Source organism: Rana temporaria, chromosome 9, assembly GCF_905171775.1.
Source record: "Rana temporaria chromosome 9, aRanTem1.1, whole genome shotgun sequence".
Taxonomy (NCBI): domain Eukaryota; kingdom Metazoa; phylum Chordata; class Amphibia; order Anura; family Ranidae; genus Rana; species Rana temporaria.
The window spans coordinates 34531780-34558009 of NC_053497.1; the positions used below are offsets into that span (position 1 = coordinate 34531780).

The window sequence follows — 26230 nt, forward strand, 5'->3', positions numbered from 1 at the left end:
CGCCACAGGATCCCACGTTCGGTCATGACGGCGGCGCGAACCGAGGGAGGCCTGGCCTTCCCAGACCTGGTGAAATACTACCAGGCCTCACAGCTACGAGCGGTGGCATCATGGTTTCCCCAGAAGTCCTACAATAGGTGGACGGAGGTGGAAAAGATTTGGCTGGCACCAATTCACCCCAATAACCTCCTCTGGAACGCGAACGCGTCAGTGGAGCCAGGACGTTTGCTAGGCTCCATGCGGCAGCTTCAAAGCATATGGAGGAGGCTAGCCCAAGGCTGCCGACTGAAATCTGATAGCTCCCTGCTGACTTCCTTTCTCTATAACCCTAAAGTACCGACAAGCCTCACCCACCCGATGTCATGGCCCTGGGCCTCGCGAAACCTATTTCATTTTGGCCATTTAGTAGATCCCAGGTCCCGCACCCTACACTCCTTCGCTGATCTTCAAGCCAAACATGACATTCCACGACAAGCTTTCTTCAGCTACCTACAGATCCGCCACTACGCCCACACAGTAGCCCCTCGGCTCCTCTTCTCGAAGCCAACCCCATTTGAGCGCATTATACTAGAGGGCACAGCTCGAAGGGGCCTTATATCAGACATATACCAAATCTTAAATGAACACTCCTTCCAACAAAACGGTAAACACGCCTATATGCTTCGATGGGAGAGGGAGCTTGGGGAGGTGCTCTCGGAGGAGGAGTGGGGAGCGGTTTGGAGACAGGCGGCCAAAAGCTCTATCTGTACCCTTTATAAGGAGAATGCATACAAAGTGCTGTTTTTTTGGTACCTGACCCCGGACGTTCTCCACAAGATCTACCCTTCCACCTCTGACCGGTGCTGGCGATGTAACCAAGCGAGGGGCACATTGTTTCACATATATTGGGCCTGCCCCTTGATTGTCCCGTTTTGGACTCAGACACGAGAGCTCCTGACCCGCCTCCTGGAGGTGCCCATACCCCTCTCCCCGAAGCTATTCCTTTTGGGCCTGTCCCAACCTCGCATAGCCAAACCTTATAAAAAGCTGTTAAGACACATTATCACGGCGGCAAAGTGCTTGATAGCACTAAACTGGAAGAAACCGATGCCCCCAACCCAAGAGGCCCTCTACGTTAGGGTCAAGGATGTAGAACTCATGGAAAAAATGACGGCTAGGATCCGGGACAGACTAGAGGATCATGACCTTGTCTGGGAGAGGTGGCATGTGAGGGAGGACCCGCCGTGAGCCGACGACAGACCACCGAGGTATGCTACAACACCCACCCCTCTTGCCTGCTTCCCTCCTCTCCTCTCTCCCTTTTTCTATCCTCTCCTTTTTCTTTTTCTCTCTTCCTTTTCTCTCCCTCTCCACTTGCCTCTCCCACTCACCCATCCCCCCCTTCCCGCCCCACCACCTCCTCTCTCCTTTCTCTCTTTTGTTTGAATCCTGTTATTTTATAAGCTACTGATAGTACAAATAACTATGAAACCACTGTGTAAGCACATTAAGCTGGAATTGTGTACCTCTTCTCTTCTCTTACACCAGATATGTTGCCATATTTTGTACTGCCCTTTTTTCAAAAATAAAAAACTGTTATTGGAAAGAGAAACACTCAGTAAGAGGTGCCATTATCATTGGGAGCAGACTTCTAGGCTGCACATCCAACGTCATGGACTCATTCTTGTGCGACATGACTGGGGGAGATGCCAAACAGAGTTTGTTTGTTTCTTCATTTGATCAACATTTTGCATTTTTATAGCCTCTAACTGGAAACCAGAAACCATGAGAATACATTCCACTGGATTTCTGGACAAAGTATTCTAAATATGAAATAAGCATTTAGAAAACCATTTAATGGACCACTGGGTGTCCAACAGCAAGGGGGGGGGGGGGAGTATTCCAGCCAAACACACATGGACTCATTTATTAAAAACAGCGGAAAGAAAATAAATAGTGTTCCTCATAGCAATGTATCAGGTCTTTCCTTTCATCATTTAACCTTCATTAGAATAAAATTCACGATATTGTCAAAAGTATTGGGACACCTGCCTTTACATGCAAATGAACTTTAAAACGGAGTTCCACCCAAAAGTGGAACTTCCGCTTTAAGTGCTCCTCGCCCCCTTTCATGCCACATTTGGCATGTCATTTTTTTGGGGGGGAGTTTTGAAGGGGACTTCCTGTGCCACTTCCTCCTTCCGCCTACGGGCCGCGTAGGTGACTCCTCCTCTCCCCCTAGGCGGCCCCTCCCTCTAGGTCAGGGATATGCAATTAGCGGACCTCCAGCTGTTGCAAAACTACAAGTTCCATCATGCCTCTGCCTCTGGGTGTCATGCTTGTGGCTGTCAGTCTTGCTATGCCTCATGGGACTTGTAGTTCTGCAACAGCTGGAGGTCCGCTAATTGCATATCCCTGCTCTAGGTGATCTTCTGGAACACATGACAGGTTCCAGAAGATCGCCTGTCCACTCCGAGACCGCAGCGCGCGCCAGGCTGTGAAGCCACAACCTGTCACGGCCGGGTGCCCAGAGTTTTATTGACGGCGTCGCGGAGAGGAGGGGGAGAGGAGCGAGCCTCTGTGCGGCCACATCGTTGGACCGTGGGAAAGGTGAGTGGCTGTTTATTAAAAGTCAGCAGCTATACTTTTTGTAGCTGCTGACTTTTACTAAACTAAAAATAGCCTGGAACTCCCCTTTAATGGCATCCCAGTCTTAGTCCGTAGGGTTCAATATTGAGTTGGCCCACTTTTTGCAGCTATAACAGCTTCAACTCTTCTGGGAAGGCTGTCCACAAGGTTTAGGAGTGTCTATGGGAATGTTTGACCATTCTTCCAGAAGTGCATTTGTGAGGTCAGGCACTCATGTTGGACGAGAAGGATTGGTTTGTAGTCTCCACTCTAATTCATCCCAAAGGTGTTCTATCAGGTTGAGGTCAGGATTCCACCTCACACTCGCTCATCTATGTTTTTACGGACCTTGGATGACATTTTCCAAAATGTCTTGATATGCTGGCACCTTAAGGCCCCTTTCACATTGAGGAGTTTTTCAGGCGGTACAGCGCTAAAAATAGCGCTGCTATCCCGCCTGAAAAACTCCTGCACTGCAGACTCAATGTGAAAGCCCGAGGGCTTTCACACTGAGGCGATGCGCTGGCGGGAGACAAAAAAATCTCCTGTCAGCAGCATCTTTGGAGCGGTGAGAGGAGCGGCATGTATACCGCTCCTTCACCGCTCCTTCCCATTGAAAACAATGGGAACCGCGGCAATACTGCCCGCAATGCGCCTCTTTAGAGGCGCATTGCGGGCGGTATTAACCCTTTATCGGGGGTTAACACCGCACCGCTAGCGGCTGATTCCCGCGGCAATCCCGGCGGTATAGCGCCGCTATTTTTGGCGGCGATATACCGCCACCGCGGCTACAGGTCCAATGTGAAAGGGGCCTTAGAGTTCCCTTCACTGGAACTAAGGGGCCAAGCCCAACCCCTGAAAAACAACCCAACACCATAATCCCCCTCCACTAAATAATTTGGACCAGTACACAAAGCAAGGTCCATAAAGACATAAAGTACATAAAGTCAGCATACCTAGACATTTTAGACAATTTCATGCTCCCAACTTTGTGGGAACAGTTTGGGGATGGCTCCTTCCTGTTCCAACATGACTGCGCACCAATACACAAAGCAAGGTCCATAAAGACATGGATGAGCGAGTTTGGGGTGGAGGGCACAGAGTCCTGACCTCAACCTGATATAACACCTTTGGGGTGAATTAGAGCAGAGACGAGTCAGGCTTTCTCGTCCATATCATTGCCTGACCTCACAAATGCACTCTGGAAGAATAGTCAAACCATAGACACCCTCCTTAATCTTGTGGACAGCCTTCCCAAAAGAGTTGAAGCTGTTATAGCTGCAAAGGGTGGGCCAACTCAATTTTGAACCCTACGGAATAAGGCAGGGATGCCATTAAAGTTAATGTGCATGTAAAGGCAGGTGTCCCAATACTTTTGACTATATAGTGTAGCTATGACCCAATTGGTTGCTTTGGCCCTCACTTTTACTTTTCTTAACCACATGTTTTATGATAAATTTGCCCATGCGATAAAGAGAAATGGTATCTTATTCCATGCTGTTCAAGATCATACAAAATTGTTAAAACGACTCTTTACAGCATTTAGAGTTAAAAATAAAAATCTGTAGGATTGACTTACATACCAGTTAAACATTTGTTATGTTTATCTACATATCCCTAAGCAATAAAAGTGGCTGGCAAAACAAATCTGTTGCACATGTGTGAGAGAAGTCGTAATCAGTGAAATTTATCTGCAGCTTTAGGCCCCTTTCACATGTGCGGACCGTATGTCCGCATTTTCATCCATCCGTTGCGGATGAAAAACGGGACATACATTGGTCCCTATGTGATTACGGGTGTCAGCGGATGACCATCCGCTGACACGTACCTTTAGGAGTTTTAGCTTTGTGATGAAAAGGAGGTGGACTTATAACAAACATAATGATATTATTAATTGTATAAGTATGGTATGGGGATGGTTTAGTTATTATAAGGCTGGATCTAGGCAGGTATTCCCCCATCTGTGCAGTCATAAGAAAGCATAATGTCTTACCGATACAGTGGGTGCCCTGCGTGCTCAACCAATAACCGTTGTTACATACACAGGTGTAGCTAGCAGGACGTGGTTCACAGCGCCCAGGACCGCAGATCTGTGGGTTCAGCTCACACAACTTCGACTCTGAAAATCAAAAATCAGGCTCCCATAAATTTTGCTTTTTGTTCTTAATAAATAGTTTATTAAAAATACAAAGGGTGTGGTACAGTGGTTTTTCAAATTTACCATATGTGTCATGATTTAAGAGATTTTTATAAGTTCACCTCTGTAACCGCAGATTCCATTCTTAAGGAACTAAGCAATATTTGCCTTACTGCAGAGTTGATGTGTTTGTTCTCTTTCAAAGTTACCAAGAAAAACAAACTTTAAATGTTATTACAATATTTTGTTTAAGGTGCCCATACATATGCTGACATGGTCAACTGGCCTTCCTCGGTCTTGGATAAAGACAACGGGCCGGATTCACAAAGCACTTACGCCGACGTATCTCGAGATACGCCGCGTAAGTGTAAATATGCGCCGTGCCCATAAACTGAGATACGCCTGAAAATAGGCTTCATCCGACCGACGTAACTTTCCTACGCCGGCGTATCGTGGGCGCATATTTACGCTGGGCGCATTTGCCGCTCCCATTGATTTTCTATGCACGTATGCAAATGAGGGAGATACGCCGATTCACAAACGTACTTGCGCCCGGCACATAATATACGCGGTTTGCGTAAGTCGTACGTCCGGCGTAAAGTTAAGCCCCATATATGAGGCGCAAGTCATGCTGAGGTATGGACCAGGGAACACAGCCGTCGTATTTTACGTTGTTTAGGTAGTACATGAATAGGGCTGGGCATAGGTTACGTTCACGTCATAGGCAGTGATCCGTCGTATCTTAGGGAGTAGTTCCGACGTGATTCTGACCATGCGCACAGGGATGCGGCCATGGGACGGCGCATGCGCAGTTTGTTTTAAGTACTTCTATGGCGCTTGGCCGATCATTTGCATGGGGTCACGCCTCATTAGCATGGCTCACGCCCACTTCCACCTACGCCAGAATACGCAGAGAAAACCCAGCGTAGATTTGAGAGCAAGTGGGAGCAAGTGCTTTGTGAATACTGTGCTTGCCTCTCTGCGCTGCGTCGGCGTAGCGTATATTCGATACGCTACGCCGGCATAAATATGCGCCAATGTATGTGAATCCGGGCCATCCCATTCTGAAACCTTTCTGACTATCCACTGCAAAAGCTGAATAAGCCAAAAGTATGTTAGAATTCTCAACCTTTCGACTCCAGAGGAATCCATTAAATAATTTTAAGGCCTCTGGGATCCCCTGCCAAAGCCAATTCATTGGGGTCAGTGCCTTAAATTAATGGGCAGTGTTCCGAATGCCATCCTTACAGATGGCTAAAGAGATCATTGGTGTCCTGCAGTTGTCTCTGTCCCAGAATTATGCAGACCCCATCTAATGGGAGGTCATCCATATAAGGAAACCCTAGAAACTCCTGCAGGAACCCCATAGCTCCATGGAGTCCTGGTTGAGAATGGTTGGATTTGGCCATCGTATAGCTGCAACTTCAATCCTGGATATTTTGTATCTGAACAGATTTTTGAATGACATAAAGGGGACTGATAATTGACAGATTATGTGTAAAACATCATAATCTGTCTAAAGCTGACAATGCATGTTACAATGATGATGATGGTACAATCCCCTTAAGATCCTCCAACAACTCCTTACTGCAGAGGTCTACCTGATTATAATGCAAGGGACCGCTATGCCAACTACTATAGCTACAATGCTGATTGCTACGGCATAATTTATCAGGGCAGCAGTGCCTCAAGTTCTTCTTATAATTAGTGGGGTAGATTCAATAAGATTTGCGCAGTTTTTACGTAGGCGCAGGGCACCGTTTTTGCCCTGTGCCCCCGCAAATTATCTGCGCTACCCTCGATTCACGGAGCAGTAGCTCCGTAAATTGCGTGGGCGCTCCGGGAAAATGCCCGGCGTAAGCGCGCGCAATTTAAATGATCCCGTAGGGGGCGTGAATCATTTAAATTAGGCGCGTTCCCGCGCCGAGCGTAGGGCGCATGCTCCGTCGGGAAACTTTCCCGACGTGCATTGCGGCAAATGACGTCGCAAGGACGTCATTTGCTTCAAAGTGAACGTGAATGGCGTCCAGCGCCATTCACAAATCACTTACGCAAACGACGTAAAATGTAAACTTCGCGACGCGGGAACGACGGGTATACATAACATTGGCTGCCCCTGCTATTAGAAGGGGCAGCCTTACGTGAAACCCGACGGACGGAAACAACGTAAACTGCGTACACAATGTTGTGAATCGGCGTTAGTATGCAATTTGCATACTATACGCTGACCACAATGGGAACGCCTCCTAGCGGCCAACGTAAGAATGCAGCCTACGATATGACTGGCATAAGAGCCTTATGCTAGTCATATCTTAGGCTGCCGTCGGCGTAACGAGGTTCCTGAATCAGGAGCATTTGTAACGCCGGCGCAAGTAAGCAATTGCGCTGCGTAACTATGGTTACGCAGACGCAATTGCTTCTTGAATCTAGGCCAGTGTGTTTTTATAATAGTATAAAGTTGGAGAATACTTGGGCTTGGGCTGAAGTACCAAGTGGAGAGGGATTTGATCATCTGTCGGATTTTCTTTTTTTGGGTTGTCCCCAGAACAGTAATAGAGGTGAAATCTTCCAATTCGGAAAATAATTCTGGTGAAAACACCTTTGGAGGGATTTCCACTCACTTCCTGTTTTGGCTGCAGGACAGTGAGTGAAGGGAAATCTCTCCAATGGGACATAGATGATCAAAAAGACCTGACAGGGGTTTAAACCTCCCTTACGCTATCCAAAAAAAAAAAAGTTTCGGCCATGAGTTCTACTTTAAATGTTAGGGTAAAAGGTAAGATTCAAGTCTCTACGATAAGAAATTAATCTGTGATGCCTTGTACACACGATCGGGTTTCTCTTGACCGTCGGGAAGTTTCGGAATTTGTTTAGTTTAGTTTCATTTATTTTCATTTAGTTTATGAATTTTCTAACGAATTCCAAATATTTGGAACAATTCGAATTCGGATCGGTCGAAAAATGATCCACTGATTTGAATTCTGTGTGAAGAATAGCTGATTGGCCGCCGCCTCCTTAACAACCGATGACACATCAGCTGTCAGTGAACTTCCCAGCTGAGAGCTGAAATGTAAACAAAACAATTCCGGCAATAGAAAATTTAGAAAAAAACTGTGTGCCCCTCCTCCCTTCCATACTAGGCCCTTTGGGTCTGGTATGGATTTTAAGGGAAACCCTACGCCAAAATGAAAAAAAAATAACGCAGTCCCCCCCCAAAAAAATTAATACCAGACCCTTATGCGAGCATACAGCCTGGCAGGCCAGAAAAGGGGGGGCGGGCGAGCGCTTTGGGGCAGGGGGGTCCACCTGAAGGGCATAGTATGGAGGGGCCATCGGTTGTTAAGGAGGCAGAGGGCGGCTTCCTGGCCCATTCCTTAACAACCAGCTATTCTTCACACAGAATTTGAATTGGTTGATAATTTTTTGGCCGACCTGGATTCGAATCGTTCCAAAAAGTTGTAATTTGTTAGAAAACGAATAAACTAAACAAAGTATATATATATATATATATATATATATATATATTTAACGAAATTAGTTACTATTTGAATCAGAGATTTGGATACATCAGAATCACCAAAAATGTGTCCGAATTTACATTCAGACCTAAACGAATTGCACATGTCTACTGATGAAGCCTTCACACTTACCCTGAGATGGGGCCTCTACCTCAGTGTCCACACCTTCTGGTGGAGAGGTAGGAGAAAGTCTTTCAATTGTAACCGAAGGTCTGTTTATCTGTATTTGTGTCCTGTCTGGTCGATAAATCTGTATTCTGTCAGTTATCCTTTGGTCCGGGACTTGCACTCCGGTCTGTTCTCTATCAGGCCTCCTGTCCTCCACAATGAGACGACCTACAAATGCAAACATTGTGAGGTGACTTGATAACACCCTGTGCTTTTGGAAAACCTAAAACATACAAAACAGGTACAGACAATGTGCTCAGATGGGAGGAAGAGGGGTATGAGGAACTTGTTATTTACAATACAGTAACGGGACCATAGCTTGGAGACCCTAGAGACCAGTCTGCCATTATCACAGTTCAAGGACAACTCTGGGATGTGCCGGGTGAATTTCTTTATAGAAATACCACACAAGTTTGGCCATTAGAGCTGATATTTAACATTTAACCAGTAATGAACCGATATGTTCGAAGACCAGGTATTAAACTGCAATTTTTGGGGATTTTTCTCATGTAAGCACACAGATAATTAATACTTAATCACAATTGCTTCCTTAACTGTGTAACTCCCCATGGATTAATAATATTTAGGAAAATACAAAAGTTCTGAATTAGAGATTTTCCTGATTATTGGTGTAGCATCCTTGTCCTAAAAAGGGCTGCTAGTAAATTTAGTTGTGCTAGGTGGCAACTAGCCTGGCTAATTTGTAGTCTTAATTCACTGTTTTTGTTTTTTTTACTAAGAGTTTACTTTGTAGTCTCTCTCTCTTCTGTCAACAGGTGGCACTGTTGCCTTTGGCATTAGGACGATGGATTACAGTGAATTCAGGTTATGAGTAAATATGTTGTCTCAGCCAATTAGCAGGAGTTTCCTTTGGCTGGGATAAGCTATTTATTCAGAAGGAGTCAGGTGATCGGAGTTCTTTCCACCTGGGCTGTGGCCTGGGTGGGCGAGTGAGGAGCAGTGAGGAGCAGTTGCAGATGTGTAGACCAGAAGTCTGGGACCTAGCCAAGGGTGTGTGGAGGGGAGCCTGATCGTTGCCAGTGGTAATGGAGAAGCAGTTGTCACAGAGACGACCATACCTGTTGCCGTAAGCAAGTTTAAAAGGGATAAAGTACTGAAGGAGTACCAGAGCAGACACTTCACTAGCCAGGGCCAGTGAAGTAAGTGGGAAAGCTTCAGTAGAGACTCATCTAGGGCAGCTGGGCAGTAAAGCTTGAAAGAGTACAGCGGGCAGCTGTAAGTAAGGCTTGAAGATAAGTACAGCGAGTAGCCATGAGTCAAGCCTGAGGGATCCAGCGAGTAGCTAAGAGTCCAAGGAACCCAGTGGGTAGCGTCGGTGAAGCTTGAAGAGTACAGCGGGCAGCTGTGAGTTGAGCTCAAGGGATCCAGCAGGTAGCTGAGAGTCCAAGAATACAGTGGGAGACTGTGAGCTGAGCTGGAAGAATACAGCGGGTAGCTGTGAGTGAAGCTTGAGAAGTCCAGCAGGTAGCTGAGAGCCAAGCTTGAAGATTTACAGTGGGATACTTGTTGCTATAGGAGACAGCCACTACGGAGTCTGCCATGTTGCTATTGCGTTTGCCTAAGGGTGTCCTGTGCCCTAACCCTCTCTCCCTCGTTCCTGTTAAGGGAAATAAAAACTCTCTTTGTTCATTTTTAAAAGTGACTGGTGCCCATCTTGCTTGACAAAGGAGTGCAGCAGCCAATCCACTCGCTGCTTTGAAACTCGGAAACGCGTCGCACAGCGGTGACGTCATCCATCCTCGCCAGCTCTCCATCTGCGCTCCACACCTCAGGTTGAGGAAATCCTCCATTCCAATGGACGTTCATCGCTCCATAATGAAGTGACATCCCCCCCGCACAGCGCTCCCACTGACTGGAGAAGGAACTTACCATCGGATGACAGCTCACCTTCCCAAAGGAAATTCTACATGCTTATTTTACACTACTCAAATGTGAGTGAAACGATCATGTTTTTAGAAATTAAATTGTTTTAATCTACTACACCCAGAGGCGCCTCTCTCCTTGCTTTTTTTCCCCTTAGAATTGGAACATGGTCTCTGTTCCCCTTTGATGGCAGCCCTGGAAGTGTATACCCACAACATACTAACCACAGACTGTTTGATTGGTTTATATTAACCATCATTCTTTGACTTTTATCCATCCCCCTTGTTCTCATATTTATATATGCTGTTCTGACACCTGAGATTTGTGTATCTTTTGCGCATTATTTACTTGTTTCTTTCTCTCCCATCTTGCATTCCACCCACCATGCCCAGTAACCTGCACCCTGAGGAGGACTCTGGGGGGTCATCAGACACTTAGTGGTTGGGGAGACCGCTACATTGGTATTTGTCACAACATTTTTTTCTGTTCAATTATTTTATTAGGAGAAGGAATAACAACTGGTATGTCGACGCAGAGGCTAACATCTGAGAAAATGCATTAATATTTACAAGGAAATAAGCAGAAATATGGAACAGTCATATCTTTGTCTCCCAGATCGATTTCCTGCAAAATCTTACACAAGACAATGAAAGCCAACAGGCAATTTGAATTCTCATAGAAGCCAATAGGTTCAGGGAGGAATAAGGGTACAAGAAACGGGATCAAAAGAAAACACAGTAGGGGTATGGGAAGGGATACAGTTGCCACAGTGTTTTGTTTGGATAGTGAATACATTTACCTTATGGCAGGACTAGACAAAGCCCAAAGGGAAGGTCTGCAATGCACATAAAACATTACAGCTGGAGCCTTACTCATTTGATCCTTCTCTAAATCTGTCTATGAAATTACATTTGTCTAAATCTTTATAACTGACCGCAGGCAACTAGAATGGGCTTTCTTGCTCCTACCTAAATTCCACAATTAAACTGGTCATAAACTGATAGATTATTTTGCACAGAGTGGATGGACGAATCTCCCACATGTTGCTTTTGTGTGCTAACAGCTGGTATCAGTGGCTGTAGGAATACCTGAACATTGACTGCATCTGATTGGATGCAGCTGCTTTTTGGCTGACAATTTTACTTCAACTGTCCATTCAAAAGATGCTGGACGAACGTGCCAACAGGGTCACCTATTAATTGAATTTCAGCAAGTTCATCAGGAACCAGACAAAATTTGCTCAGTGAATGTCTATTCATAGAATATAGAGTTACTTAAAGCGGAGGTTCACCCATAGCGAACACATTTTCCCCTTAGATTCCTGCTCGTTTTGTCTAGGGGAATCGGCTATTTGTTTTAAAATATGATCCGTACTTACCCGTTTTCGAGATGCATCTTCTCCGCCGCTTCCGGGTATGGGCTGCGGGACTGGGCGTTCCTTCTTGATTGACAGTCTTCCGAGAGGCTTCCGACGGTCGCATCCATCGCGTCACGATTTTCTGAAAGAAGCCGAACGTCGGTGCGCAGGCGCAGTATAGAGCCGCACCGACGTTCGGCTTCTTTTGGCTACGAGTGACGCGATGGATGCGACCGTCGGAAGCCTCTCGGAAGACTGTCAATCAAGAAGGAACGCCCGCTCCCGAAGACCCATACCCGGAAGCGACGGAGAAGATGCATCTCGAAAACGGGTAAGTATGGATCATATTTTAAAACAAATAGCCGATTCCCCTAGACAAAACGAGCAGGAATCTAAGGGGAAAATAGAAAAAAAAAACGAATTGGGTGAACTCCCGCTTTAAGGAATTATTGTGTTAAAGATAGCAGTGTACTGTCCATAGCACCATTTCTGTGTTTTCATTATTGCAATAATAAATGTTTTACTTTCCTCAAATTCTTTGAACCAGCATTACACATTTAAAGTGGACTTGTCAATAACTTTACGAGTCCACATGAATACATTTCTAATATGTTGCATTATACATGGAGATAATATTTTTTTCCCAAAAAATCCCCACTTTGTATTATAAAAAAAATAATAAAATTCTTGAGCTCCAGCACCTTTGTCTGAGCTGAGATTATGTAATCAATCAGCTGCAGGCAGGAAGAAGCATTTCCCCAGTCTCCTCTTCCCCACTAATCTGGCTGTGACATTGTAACTGTCAGGTCACCTGTGGTCAGGTGACAAATGCACCCCGATGGAGACAGGGGTGCACCGCAAGGTAGTGAACCCAATAGCAGGCTGCTGCGGATGGACAGGAAACGTGAACCCAAGATTCCCCAGGGCGCGGAGTCTAAGGTCCAGCAGGTGTTCACCAGAGCCTCTAGTGGTGAGGATGGCCTTCGCTGCAACTGAACCCAGGTCGCGGCCCCTGGGTCCCCCAGGTCACGCTCCGTAGGGAGAGAGGGGAAGCAGTCACTGAGGACAAAAGGAATGGTGATGGGTAAGCCGAGGTCGGGGCAACAGGCAGACAAGGGTAACCAAGGGACAGGCCAAAGGGTCAGGGTCACAGGCAAACAGGAGTAGTCGTAGACAAGCCAAAGTCGGTACATAGAGATATTAACAGAGCACACGGCAAGCAGGAACACAAGCTAACACACATCATTGATCAGCAATGCAGACCTGCAGTGCACTGGTTAATATAGAGTTCCTGGAATGGCCTGGGGTGGAGCCATACAAGGAGGAAGAAGATAAAGGAAGCCAGGTGAGGGGGGCTGGCCTCTAAGATGAACACATGAGAGCAAGGTAAGCTGCCAGAGATTACTGCATATCCATGACAGTAACCTTGTAGCAAGCCGTAAAAACTGCAACAGGGGATGATCTGTGTTACATAGAGTATTTGTGAACACAGCAAAGAACTGATGATTGTATCATCTCCGAGACAACATCTCAGTCCAGGAAATATATGCTGATCCTACTTGATGCCTGAACAAAGATGCAGATGAAGCATACTAAAGATCCGTACACACGTTCAGAAAATCGTACAAAAAATACCACTTTTGAGGCGATCGTACGATAATATGATTGGTAGTTCGAAGCTTTTGTCTGAAAATGTCCGAAGGGACAAACACGAAAAAAATTCTCGTACAATACCAGATAATACGTTTTTGTCCAAAAATACAATACAAATACAATACAATAAATTATATCACTTCTGAATTTTTTTATCTGTCGTATGATGGATGCAAAAAAAAACGGACAATCATTCGTCCAATAATTTCATTGTGTGTACCAGGCTTAAGGGGAGTACTTTTGTGAGAGGTGAAAATACTTTAGCATGCATGCAACATAAAGAAATATACTGTAAGGGAGGCTATGTTGACTTTAGTGTGCAGAATGGATGTAGCATTCACTTAAATGTATAGAGCATGCAAAAAGCTAGGAGGGTACTTATGTTTATGGTAAAAGAAAACTGCTTATAAATCTATAAAACTCTAGCTCTTACTTGTGACGGGCCTCTGGGGTGGAGTTGCAGTGGTTACAGACGTCCTGGATCCAGCTTGACGCTGTACTGGTACTATGGCCTGATCATGTCCCACAAAACGGTGGTTGATTTTCAGGTCTGATGCAGAGTAATGGTATCCAGGCCCAGCAGGGCAGATCTCCTTAAAAGCATCTACAAAACATAGCCAAATGCCAGCAATTGTATGTTGCACTGCCGTAAAATTTTCTTAGCGAGAGGAAAATATTAGAATCAATGGATTCTCACCTGTACCAAAGGAAGGGCAGCTTTCACATGCTTTGCCCCAAGCTTTGCCCACGCGACTGCAGCAACAGATCTGTTTGGTAATGTTGCGGAGGATAGGGAGAGAGCAACCACCTTCCCTCAAAATCCGGAAACAGGGGCCCTTAACTTCTGAGATCACATGATGGGCTAAGATAAAACATAAATGTTAAAATGCAGATCCAAGAAAGTACAAATAATCAGTAGAATATTTAGTGGGATGCTCCCTTGACATATCATAGAGACTTATTGTGTATACTCCTGAGGGCCCACTATACCCTGGCCAGGTTGCAAAAATGGGTATCTTAGACTCCCTTACATATGGCAAACAGTGGCGGTGCGTCCATAAAGGGTGCAGGAGCGCCGCCCCCCCCTCTCCTGTCATGGCTCTAATTACCATAGATAGATTCGTTCAAGTGCATTAATCTATCTATGTTTGCAGCTGACACCTCTTTTTGAGTGCCGGGCGCCTGAATTACAGCGGCAGGGGTGGTTTTTGGAAGCACATGATTAGAGCAATTGGCTCTAATAGGCATCCAAAAATTTGAATAGTGGGCACAACGCTGTGTGTTCGCTATTCACTCAGCTGTGTGTTAGCAAAGGGAAGGAATTCCGCTTTGCTAACACTGTCCCGCTTCTTAGCCAATCAGGTGCACCGAGTCTGTGGTACCTGTCACCTGATTGGCTAAAAGGACCGGCGCTGTGATTGGACGCCTGGGCGTCCCAATCACAGGAGAGAACGAGCGGGCGACAAGAGAAGAGAAGAAGCAATGGAGAACACCGCTCGCCGCCGTCACCCACTGCCCACTGTGGCACAGTGGCTGCATTTGATGAGCACAGTGGCTGCGTTTGATGGGCACAGTGGCTGCGTTTAATGGGCACAGTGGCTGCGTTTGATGGGCACAGTGGCTGCGTTTAATGGGCACAGTGGCTGTGTTTAATGGGCACAGTGGCTGTGTTTAATGGGCACAGTGAGGCTGCAATTGATGGATTTATTTTTTTAATTTTTCAGTTTGCACCCCCCCCAAAAATTTTGAGCACCAGCCCCCACTGATGGCAAATGCTTAAGGGATCATGGAGACCTGATTCACTTAACCTGGAGCTGTCCAAACTGCATCTTTATTCAGTGTTTCAGACCTCCATGCCACTTGACCCTAAATCTTGCCTTCTTGTAGGGATGGACTGGCCATTGGGACTACAGGGAGTTTCCCGGTGGGCCGATGGCTCAGTGGGCCGGCTTCAGTGACAGCAGACCGCCGCCCCCCTCCCCCCCTCTCCCTTCCCACAGCACTCACCTCCTCTCCATCCCTGCAGCACTCACCTGGGGGGGAACAGAGAAGCAGGGGGAGGACCAGAGGAGCATGGGGGAGGGGACAGACAGCTGACTCAACAGCTATGACCTGGGAGTTTCTCACTTCTGCCTAATCTTGTCCCATAAGGTGGGGCACCGAACTAATTATTTTCCCCGGGTGAAATAATGTCTAGCTTCCCCACTGGTACTGCCTATAAAAGTACCAGTACCAGCCATTCTACTCTAATAAAGTAGAACGGCTAGTGGCTAGTGAAGGGGGCTTGGGTGGCCAGGGGTGCGGGAGTTGTCCGGCCCCCATGGGAGAGACCTGTCAACGTGGGCCAGTCTGGATGAAGTCCAGGGCCAAATTTTTGTCCCAGTCCAGCCCTGCTTCTTGAATGAATTCCAACTACAAGCTTCCACAAGGGAGGTGGTTGCTAGAGCTCTTTTTCAAGCCCGAAGGTAATACTTAGAAATTGGAAGTCTACTGTCCCCCCATCCCACAAAGAATGGATACAATGTATGGGAGAAACCTTTAAATCTATCAGCATTGGGGATGTCCCCATAAATTTGACAACTTATGAGGTCCATGGCTGCACACGCCAGGCCTTAACCCGTTGGACCAATTATTGGCTAGGTCAGGCCCATATAACTACTGTTTGTTACTGTATGATTGACGGCTGGTGCTAAGACAGGGAGTGTATCCCTGAATGTTTTTAATGAGGTGCTTATTGTAATTCCTTTTTGTTTTTTTCAAGTCTGCTTTACTCTTTCATTTAATGACATATGTAACAAAGTATGGGAATGCTCAAGGTATTTGTGGAGCTGTCATGGAAACGTCATATGTGTAGTGTTTTTTGTTTCCTGTTTTATTTCCTAATAAAACTTTTCTGATTTAAAAAAAAAAAAATTTAGAGGGAACATTTCCATCTCTGCTATCAAATGATAGAAGAACATTTCCATCTCTGTTCCAATCAATTTTATTAAAGTATCAAAATTTTTACGTGTGTTAGAACAGATAAATGGAGAAAATTTGTAAGCCTCATGCTACTTCAGGTTGACATTGTATGGAAAGGGCCTAGCAAGGCTTTCATTCAGCATAAAGATACAGGTCATTGGTCTAGAAGTAACTATCCTAGGGATATCCCAGAAATTAAAAATAATATAACTTGGAAGGGAAAAAAACTCATTGGGCCAGATTCTCAGTGGAGATACGACGGCGTATCTCCAGATACGCCGTCGTATCTCTGAGTCCGGCCGGTCGTATCTATGCGCCTGATTCTTAGAATCAGTTACGCATAGATATCTATTAGATCCGACAGGCGTAAGTCTCTTACGCCGTCGGATCGTAACTGCATATTTACGCTGGCTGGTAGAGGCGTGTACGCTGATTTACGCGTCAAAATATGTAAATCAGCTAGATACGCAAATTCACGAACGTACGCCCGGCCGACTCAGTACAGTTACGCCGTTTACGTTAGGCTTTTCCCGGCGTATAGTTACCCCTGCTATATGGTGGCGTAAGTGCGGCGTACCAATGTTAAGTATGGCCATCGTTCCCGCGTCAAAATTTGAAAAAGTTACGTTGTTTGCGTAAGTCGTCCGTGAATGGGGCTGGACGTCATTTACGTTCACGTCGAAACCAATGACGTCCTTGCGGCGTACTTTGAAGGAATGCACACTGGGAAATTCCACGGACGGCGCATGCGCCGTTCGGGAAAAATGTCAATCACGTCGGGTCAAGCCTGATTTGCATAACGCACGCCCACCTCTTCACAATTTGAATTAGGTGGGCTTACGAAGGCCTGTTTACGCTACGCCGCCGCAACTTTTTTTTGAGAATACGGCACTTGCCTGTTAAAGTTGCGGAGGCGTAACGTAAATAGGATACGTTACGCCTGCACAAAGTTGCGCCATTCTACGTGAATCTACCCCTTTGTGGGCAACTAAGGGGCAGGGAGGGATGGATGTAGGTTGGGAAGAACAAGCAAAGATAAAGTAAAGGAGAAGGAAGTAGGAGAAGAGAAGGAAAAGGTGGACATGCGGGGGAAAGGAAAGAAAGAAAAACTGACAGGCAAACGTGGTAGGAGAAAAAAAAGGGAAGCGGGAAAACAGGAAAACAGTGCTCACAGAGGTAGGACCCAAACATTGCAGGCTCGGTCAAGAAAAATTAAATAGTGAGAATTCAAATTTCTCCGGCAAATAGTGTGTAATCCAAAGGTCCCATATTTTGTGAAATTTAGACAATATATCATCCTATGTAGCTGCCATTTTCTTAAATGCCATACATAGGCTTATACAAGACTTAAAGTAGAACTAAAGGCAAAACATTAGTCGAGTGGAGAGGGATTATAACATTTGTTGGGTATTTGTTGCTGTCTGTTAGATTCACCTTCTCGATTTGCCATGTTTATAGTGGAAGTGATAATAAAAACACAAATTTTGGGTTGTCACTAGAACAGGAATAAAGGGGAAATCTTTCAATGGGGGCACTAGTTCTGGTGACCCTGGTGACACCAAGAGATTTTCTCAGAGGGGATTTCCTCTCATGGGACTGTAAGTGAATGGAATTCTCCCCAATGGGACACAGATGACTAAAAATGACAGGGGTTATGACTCTCCCTTACTGAATTTGAAACAAAAATAAAAGGTTTAGTTCTACTATAAGTTTGCCAAAGGGAATAGTTATCTTTTTCTAGAACATGGCAACCGTCAGCAATAAAAATATGGGTAAATTAATGAAATTACGATTTAGTACGATTTTGTTCAAGAGAGTTCCATTGGGTTATTTTGGGTGGGGGGGGGGCTTTTTTCGGATGGTATAACCTATTCTGTAGGTGTGAGACCAAAAACTTTGATTCATCGGGCAATCCCACCAGGCATATCAAGGTGTCATCACTACCCCTCCCAAAGCAGCAAGAAGGGTATCTGGGTATTTCATGGGAAAGACAAAAGTGTACCCTCTTCACCACATATGTCAAACACAAGGCCTGTGGGCCTAATGTGGCCTGCCATGCTGTTTGTGGCCCACGCACCCAGGGTAGGGGTGGAAGTAAGATGTGGACAACCTGTGAAAGAGAGCTCTGCACTGTGCATAGAACACCCCTAAACCCTGCACTCCGTATGTAGCACATTCCTCAACCCTGGACTCTGTATACAGTACACCCCTGAACCCTGCACTCTGTTCATAGTGCACCCCTAAACTCTGTGCATAGGGAACCTCTGAAACTGAACACTGTAAATAGCGCATCCCTGAACTCTGCACACAAAGCACTCCTGGTATTTATTGCAGCCCGTGATGAATTTGAATTTGACACCCCCTGCTCTACACCATCTCTGAACCTGGGTCTCATCAGATTTTTGCCTCTGAGTATTTAGGGATATTACGTTTTACAAGAAGTCTCACTTACATATACAGCTGCTTCGTGAGGCATCCAGAAGATATCCTTCTTTGCACATACAGGAAAAGCTCCCTCTAGTGTTGATGCATTTTCCATTTTGACAAAAGGATGGATCTTTACACTCATCAATATCTGTTTTAAAATAAGGATTTTAGAGGAGGTCCATTTAAAAAAAAAAAAAGAAGGTAAGAATGAGCTATACGTAATGTGTAAAATGGCTTACCAATACATGTTCCATTGCTTCTGCTATATCCCTTAGGACAGGAGGATTCTGAAAAAATGCCAACTACGGCCCCATCTGTGGAAGTAGAAAAGGTAAAGGTGCATCAGACTGATTTTATATATATCTCATCAGAGTCATAGGCCCAGATTCACAGAGAGCAAGGCGCACATTACGCTGCCGGCAAACACCGTACGCCACACCAATGTAGCGTGGAGAGGCAATCATTGCATTCAGCAAGCCAGTGCTCCCAACGCTGTACCAGCGTGGCGTGGGTTTCGAAGGCGCACACCGGCGTAGGTAGAAGTGGGCGTGAACCCATGCAAATGAGGTGTGACCCCATGCAAATGATGGGCCGAGCGCCAGACAGGTACGTATCACGAACTGCGCATGCGCCGTGACGTGGACGCATGCACAACACCCCCCTGCGCCTGCTCACAACCACGCCGGCACAACTGCCTAAGCTACGCAGGATCACCGCGTGAACATAACGTACGCCCAGCCAGACACACGTCGCACAATACCCCGGCTTGTGTTCCCTGGTGCAGACCTGTGCATGTCTGTTGCCGGGTTGCACCTCCTTTATGGGGAATAACTTTACGCCGGACGTACATCTTACACGCATCTCGCGTAGCATGCGCCGGGCACACGCACTTTCGTGAATAGGCGTATTTTTTCCCTAATTTGCATGTTTGAATGGCTAATGAATGGGAGTAGCACCATGCGCCCAGCCCATATGTGCGCCCACCCTACGCCGGCGCGTGCAAGCTACGTCGGCGGGGTGTAGCCTGTTTTTAGGTTTGCATATTGGTTGGTGGGTCTGCCGCACACATACGCCGGCGTAACGTCTTATACGTCGACGTAAGTGCTTTGTGAATCTGGGCCATAATCATTGACACATGACCTTCATGTTATGGGTATTTGTAGAATTATCTTCTGATATGGTGTTGATGTTGCTTTGTTTTCTTACCCTGGTGAAGGGGGAGCTTGCAAATCCCTGAAACATGTTGACTTTTTACCTGTTGACTGTTCGTTGGCGAATAATTAATCTATCGGTATAGTAATTAAATAGTATCCCACTACAAGCATTACCCCCTTCTCTCTAATCCTTCGACACTGGGTGCAGGTGCTCAACAGTGATGAACAGCTCCATGTGCAACACTTCAGTCTTCAACAAAAAAGGAAGGAATCCGCTCACTTTTAAAAGCCAATGTTCAGGTTTATTGAAAATAAATCCATGTATAAAGATCTGCTCTATACATTTTCCATAAGGTCGATGGGAAAAAAAACGATGGGGCCCACACACGACCGGTTCATCCGAGGAAAACGGTCCATCGGTCTGTTTTCATCAGACGAACCGATCGTGTGTACAGGACATTAAGAGCCTCTGTTGCAAAAGTAGCCGCTTTCTTGACCTTGGTAGAGATTCCTGGGTCTTTTGTATGCATATTGTGGTTTGGCTATAGCAACAGTACCATATTTTGGTAAGTGGCAGTACGGTCTGAATTTGTCATACCGTTGATTTTTGATTCAACAGGACTTGTTTTTCTTCTTTTTGTTTCTATATGCTTATTGAAATGGCTGATGCACAGGTTTGTCCACCTGGTGTTACCAACAAATGAGTTTTACTCCTACACAAAGTTTATTCATAGAGCGAACACCAGGTGGAACAATCTGTGCGCTGGATTCAGGTAGTTCTGCGCATTTTTACGGCGGCGCAGCGTATCGTATTTACGCTACGCCGCCGTAAGTCAGAAAGGCAAGTGCTGTATTTACAAAGCACTTGCCTCCTAAGTTACGGCGGCGTAGTGTAAATGGGGCGGCGTAAGCGCGCCTAATTCAAATGAGGATGAGGGGGCGTGTTTTATGTTAATTATTGGTGACCCGACGTGATTGAGACGTTCGTGGAATGTCCCAGTGTGCATTGCTCCAAAGTACGCCGCAAGGACGTCATTCGTTTCGACGTGAACGTAAATTACGTCCAGCCCCATTCACGGACGATTTACGCAAACGATGTAAAATTTTCAAATTTCAACGCGGGAACGACGGCCATACTTAACATTGGCTACGCCACCTTGGGGGCAGCTTTATCTTTACGCGGCGTATCTCTTACGGAAACTGCGTATCTTTATTGCGACGGGCAAGCGTACGTTCGTGAATCGGCGTATCTAGTCATTTACATATTCTACGCCGAAAACAACGGAAGCGCCACCTAGCGGCCAGCGGAAAAATTACACCATAAGATACGACGGCGCAGGCCGTCGTATCTTAGCTAGGTTTAAGTGTATCTCAGTTTGAGCATACACTTAAACTTACGACGGGCTTAGATTCCGAGTTACGTCGGCGTATCTACTGATACGCCGGCGTAACTCTTTATGAATCCGGCCCTGTGTTTCTGTCTTTTTAAAAACCTGAACTTTGGCTGTTAAGTGGTGATCGGTTTCTTAAACCGAAATTAATGTGGTACTCTCACCCTTTTAATTCTGGAGAATGAGATCGGCACTATACGACATTAGGATAAAGCAATCATAAAACACCCACATAAAAGACAGATTCTTCTTGTAGGTAGGCTTACACAGATTTTTTTTCTCTGATAAATATTAGCCAGGCCTTCTGCTAGCTAAACTATACCATAAAATCATCTTTTTGGAAGAATTCTTGGAGGTTTGTCCCTCGGCGGTTCACAGATATGAGAGTAGGAGACCTCTGCTGAACCCAATAAAGTTCCCGTCTGTTTTGTAATCACATTTATCTATCACAGATGGACGCAATCTCTGGGCTCTTGGTAAGGACAGATGTGTTTTTGGCAAGGCTCTCCGAGCAGGATCGTGTGGGTGGTTTCTGGAAAAAGAATGAACCCCCTCAAAGGTTTGGCTGCTTATTTCTTGGGGTATGAAGAATGGCGCTGGTAATTTATACTCTGCACCAGTTCTAAGTGTCCCTATCAATCATCGCTCGGGGACATTCTGTGATGTTCCAGTTGTTCACTTTTTCACTTAACACGCAAAAAGGAACATTTATACAATCAGGGGTCAGGGATCCTTGTAAACAAAGTTGCAGATTGTTCCACGGAATGTGCAACATGTTTATAACAAGAAGAAGAGAAAATAAACCTCCGTGGCTCATTCAACTCCAAATTTGCTGTTAGTATGATAAAAAAATTACATTAAAAAAAGCAGATTCCTATCATAGGTCATTCAGGTACACATTCAGAGTTGGTTTATAGTTGCTATTATAGCAATGAGCCTATTAACGTAGATTTAAAGCTTAACTTTTTTTGTTTTGTGTGGAGTAAGAAAAGGTCCGAGCCCCCATTATGTTCTTACTGTTGCCTCTCACCACCTTTCCCCATGACTCGTGATGGAAAATTTCGGGGACATTTTCCCAGTAGGGTTGGAGCAGCAAAACAGACTAGGGGCGCAATTCACTAAGAGTTAAATAACGCATGATTATCTGAGTTAAAATAACGCATGCAGTATTTTACTCATGAACATGCAATTCCCCAAAAAAATGCACGTTAAATGTTTTTGCACATTATTTAACTGCAGAACAGCCACAGCAGGAACTGAAACATTTAGCAGTGGTATTCCAACAACTTTTAAATGTTCAGCTGCGTGCAGCCTCGCCCGGCTCAGATGTATGTGGATCTGCCCCATCAGGGTTTACTTACTCTTTAAAGTGGTTTTAAAGTCAAAAAGGCCTTTTACCTTAATGCATTATTTGCATCCTCTCTCGATCCAGCACTGTGACTGTCTGCAGCTGGTCTCCCTCTTTGCTCTGACAGGACAGATTGATAGCAGCGGGAGCCATTGGCTTCTGCTACTGTCAATCAAATCCAGTGAGGAGGGTGCTAGGGGGCATGGGCGAGCCACACTGTGTTTTTCTATGGGCTTGCTATGGAGGCAAACTCAGGAGAGGAAAAGCAGACAGCAGCAGTGGTGGACCCCAGTAGAGGAGCTAAGGGGCCACTCTGTACAATAAGTAAAGCCCAACTCCAGAACATAAAAAATGCACCCTTGCAATAGGCCCCCCTACTGCACTGCATGGGTTAAATACTTGTTTAGTAAAGGGGCAAATGACGGGAGTAAACACTTATGCCGCGTACACACGATTGGAATTTCGGATGGAAAAAGAAAAAGGGAGAGAAAGAATAAGAGAAAAAAAAAGATGGCTAGAGAGAGATGGGGAAAGACAAGAAATGTGGATAGCGAGAGATAAAAGGGAAAGAAAGGAGAACAAAGAGATAGAGTGGTACGTCCTAAAATGTACCATATGAGGTTTTAATACTGTACGAGTGGAGGGGCTCAGGACTGCTAAATTTCCATGGGTTGGGGGCTCAATATACTTGTCTTGCCTTGGGCGCTGATAACCCAGGCTACGAAAATAATTTTACTGGTTAAAGCATGTTAGTTTGGCCATAGATAAGAATTAGAAGCCATGCTCTACCTCCCTCATTGAATGAACCTCTTGAGAGCTGGAATGCACCACAATTCTCACTTGACGGGCTGATAGACTTACCTTGGTATCCGGGGCAGGGGGTACAGTCATGGATGCCCCAAGCTACTCCAGAACCCCGACAGCAGATTTCCTGAGTCATCAGGCCGGGGAAAGGTGATGCGCACTGTGATAGAAGCAGAAACCTTGATTAACACGATGGAAGAGCAGCTGTGCTGGCAGCAAGTAGAAGTATGACATAGCAAAGGCTCAACAAACACCCGACTAAGTGACCTCCTCATGGGATAGCAATAAAGCTGCTGTCATTCAAAACTCCTCAGTTCTCATACTTTTCCAGGACTGTGATGTTATATAACTTGGACAGTGCATGATCGCTCATGAAGGTAAATGGCTCTTTGATGAGACCTCAGGAGATAGTGTGGTCATCTTGGAATTGGAGTCTTGTCTGTACTAATCTGAGGGAAAGTTAGAATAATATCTAAAAAACGGAACTGAGACGTTGTGTATGGAACTGTCTGAAAAGACTACTGTGTTGTTTAATCCATAATCAGAAAAAACCCTAAGATTCTTAGGGCCAGATCCACAAACAGCGGGCGCAACGTAACTTTTTAAGTTACACCGCCGCAAATTGCCCAAGTTAGTGCCCGATCCACAAAGCACTTACCAGGAAATTTGCGGCGGTGTATCCTAAATCAGTCCGGCGCAAGGCGGGCCAATTCAAATGGGGCGAGTCCCATTTAAATTAGGCGCGCTCCCGCGCCGGACGTACTGCGCATGCTCCTGACGCTATTTTCCCGACGTGCTTTGCGCGAAGTTACGCTGCGCCGAGGTTTTGTGAATCGCGACGGGTAAAAAAGAGTTGCGGCGGGAAAAATAAAAAATGTAAAAAAAAATTGACAGCGACGCGGGAAAGACGGGTATACTTTTACATGGTGTACTAACTTTACACTTTGTAAAAGGTACCCTATCTTTGCGACGGCAAATTAACACTTACAGCGACTTCACGAAGGGAAAAACCTTTGTGGATCTCCGTAAGTGCTAATTTGCATACCCGACGCTGGTTTACGACGAGAAATGCCCCCAGCGGCGGCGGCGGTACTGCATCCTAAGATCCGACAGTGTAAAACTATTACACCTGCCGGATCTTAGGGATATCTATGCGTAACTGATTTTATGAATCAGCCGCATAGATAGAAACAGGGATACGACGGCGTATCAGCAGGTACGCCGTCGTAACCCTTTTGTGGATCTGGCCCTTAGTTTTGTGCTCTCAGTCTGCAATAGAAAAAAAAAAGTTTTGATGGGTCGCCATGAGCATACAGCATATAGCCGCTATATCTATGGAACACATTTGATCATTAAACGGCCAGTAAAATTTAAATATACCCTGGTTCATATCAAAAAGCAACTAATAAATTTACAGATAACAGTCAAAAATATCCTGGGTAAAGTTATTTTTCTACCTACTTGAGAAATCAGCACTGGAACATGAGGTTATCCTTTTGGTGTTGCTATCCCATTGTATTGTCAGGACCTGGATCACCTGCTGGTGGCACTGTGGTTCCCTCGGCAGAGGGATGTAGTTCCAGTGTCCACCAGTGGGTGTCTCCCAGCAGCCAGCAGATCCCAGTAATCAGACTCTATTTGGTGCTGGTTGATGGGAGGGTATTTAGTTCTTCCTCTACTAGTGCCTCTCGCTTCAGTGTTTTGCCTGCTAGCCAGAGATGTGCTTGCGGAATCATCCTGAGCCTTATTTCTGATCCTTCCTTGTACCTTCCAGCCTTGTACCTGATTCCAGTCTTGGTTCCCCTGTTTCTTGAATTTCCAGTTTTACTCTGTGATCCGTGTTCCTCATTTTGTATATACTGTAGGTTGTTAGGTATTTTTTCACTCGGTTTATGGTTCACTTGTACTTTCATCTTTGCTGTGTATTTTGGTTGCTGGTGTTTGGATGTGTCTTGTTTCACTGTTAATGAATTTGTTTAAAATATATAGGCCCGGATTCTCCAGATACGCCGTCGTAACTCTGAGTGCGGGCCGTCGCAACTCAGCGTCTGATTCATAGAATCAGATACGCCTAACAGTTGCCTAGATACGAGCGGCGTAAGTCTCCTACGCCGTCGTATCTTAGGGTGCATATTTACGCTAGCCGCTAGGTGGCGCTTCCGTATATTTCCGCATAGAATATGCTAATTAGCTAGATACGCCAATTCACGCCAATTCACGAACGTACGTGCGCCCGGCGTATCAAGATACGTAATTTACGTAAGACATACGCCGGCGTAAAGTTACCCCTCATAAAGCAGGGGTAAGTCATGTTAGGTATGGACGTCGGAAACGTACGAACAGCGTCATATTTTACGTCGTTTGCGTAAGTCGTCCGTGAATGGGGCTGGACGTAAGTTACGTTCACGTCGAAAGCATTGACTATTTGCAGCGTAATTTTGAGCATGCGTACTGGGATACGTTCACGGACGGCGCATGCCCCGTACGTTAAAAGCGTCAATTACGTTGGGTCACGATTCATTAGCAAACAACACGCCCACACCAGCCTACTTTGAATTACGCGGGCTTACGCCGGCACAGTTACACAACGCCGCCGTAACTTAGGGCGCAAGTTCTTTGAGAATACGGGACCTGCCTCACTAAGTTACGGTGGCGTAATGTATCTGAGATACGCTACGCCCGCCTAAAGATAGGCGCGTCTGCGTGAATCTGGGCCATAGTCTGGTCCCAGTTTTCTAAGTGTAGCCATGCAGATCAGGCCATCTCTGCTGCTGTCCTAACTATGGCCCACATCTGGCCCACTACAAAATGTTATCTAGCC

The 26230-nt window shown here is 45.7% G+C and overlaps 1 protein-coding gene across 1 annotated transcript in view; it reads right to left on the reverse strand.

Moving 5' to 3' along the window:
* The window catches only part of LTBP4 (latent transforming growth factor beta binding protein 4), a 272071-nt gene that overhangs the window by 64921 nt on the left and 180920 nt on the right, over window positions 1-26230 (reverse strand). Inside the window, exons 8-14 of the mRNA XM_040323145.1 lie at window positions 23467-23569; window positions 18952-19026; window positions 18738-18860; window positions 14022-14186; window positions 13758-13928; window positions 8395-8598; window positions 4601-4726 (exon numbers count right to left, since the gene is read on the reverse strand). Coding sequence (XP_040179079.1) covers window positions 4601-4726; window positions 8395-8598; window positions 13758-13928; window positions 14022-14186; window positions 18738-18860; window positions 18952-19026; window positions 23467-23569 — 967 coding nt within the window. The remainder of the gene's footprint in view (window positions 1-4600; window positions 4727-8394; window positions 8599-13757; window positions 13929-14021; window positions 14187-18737; window positions 18861-18951; window positions 19027-23466; window positions 23570-26230) is intronic.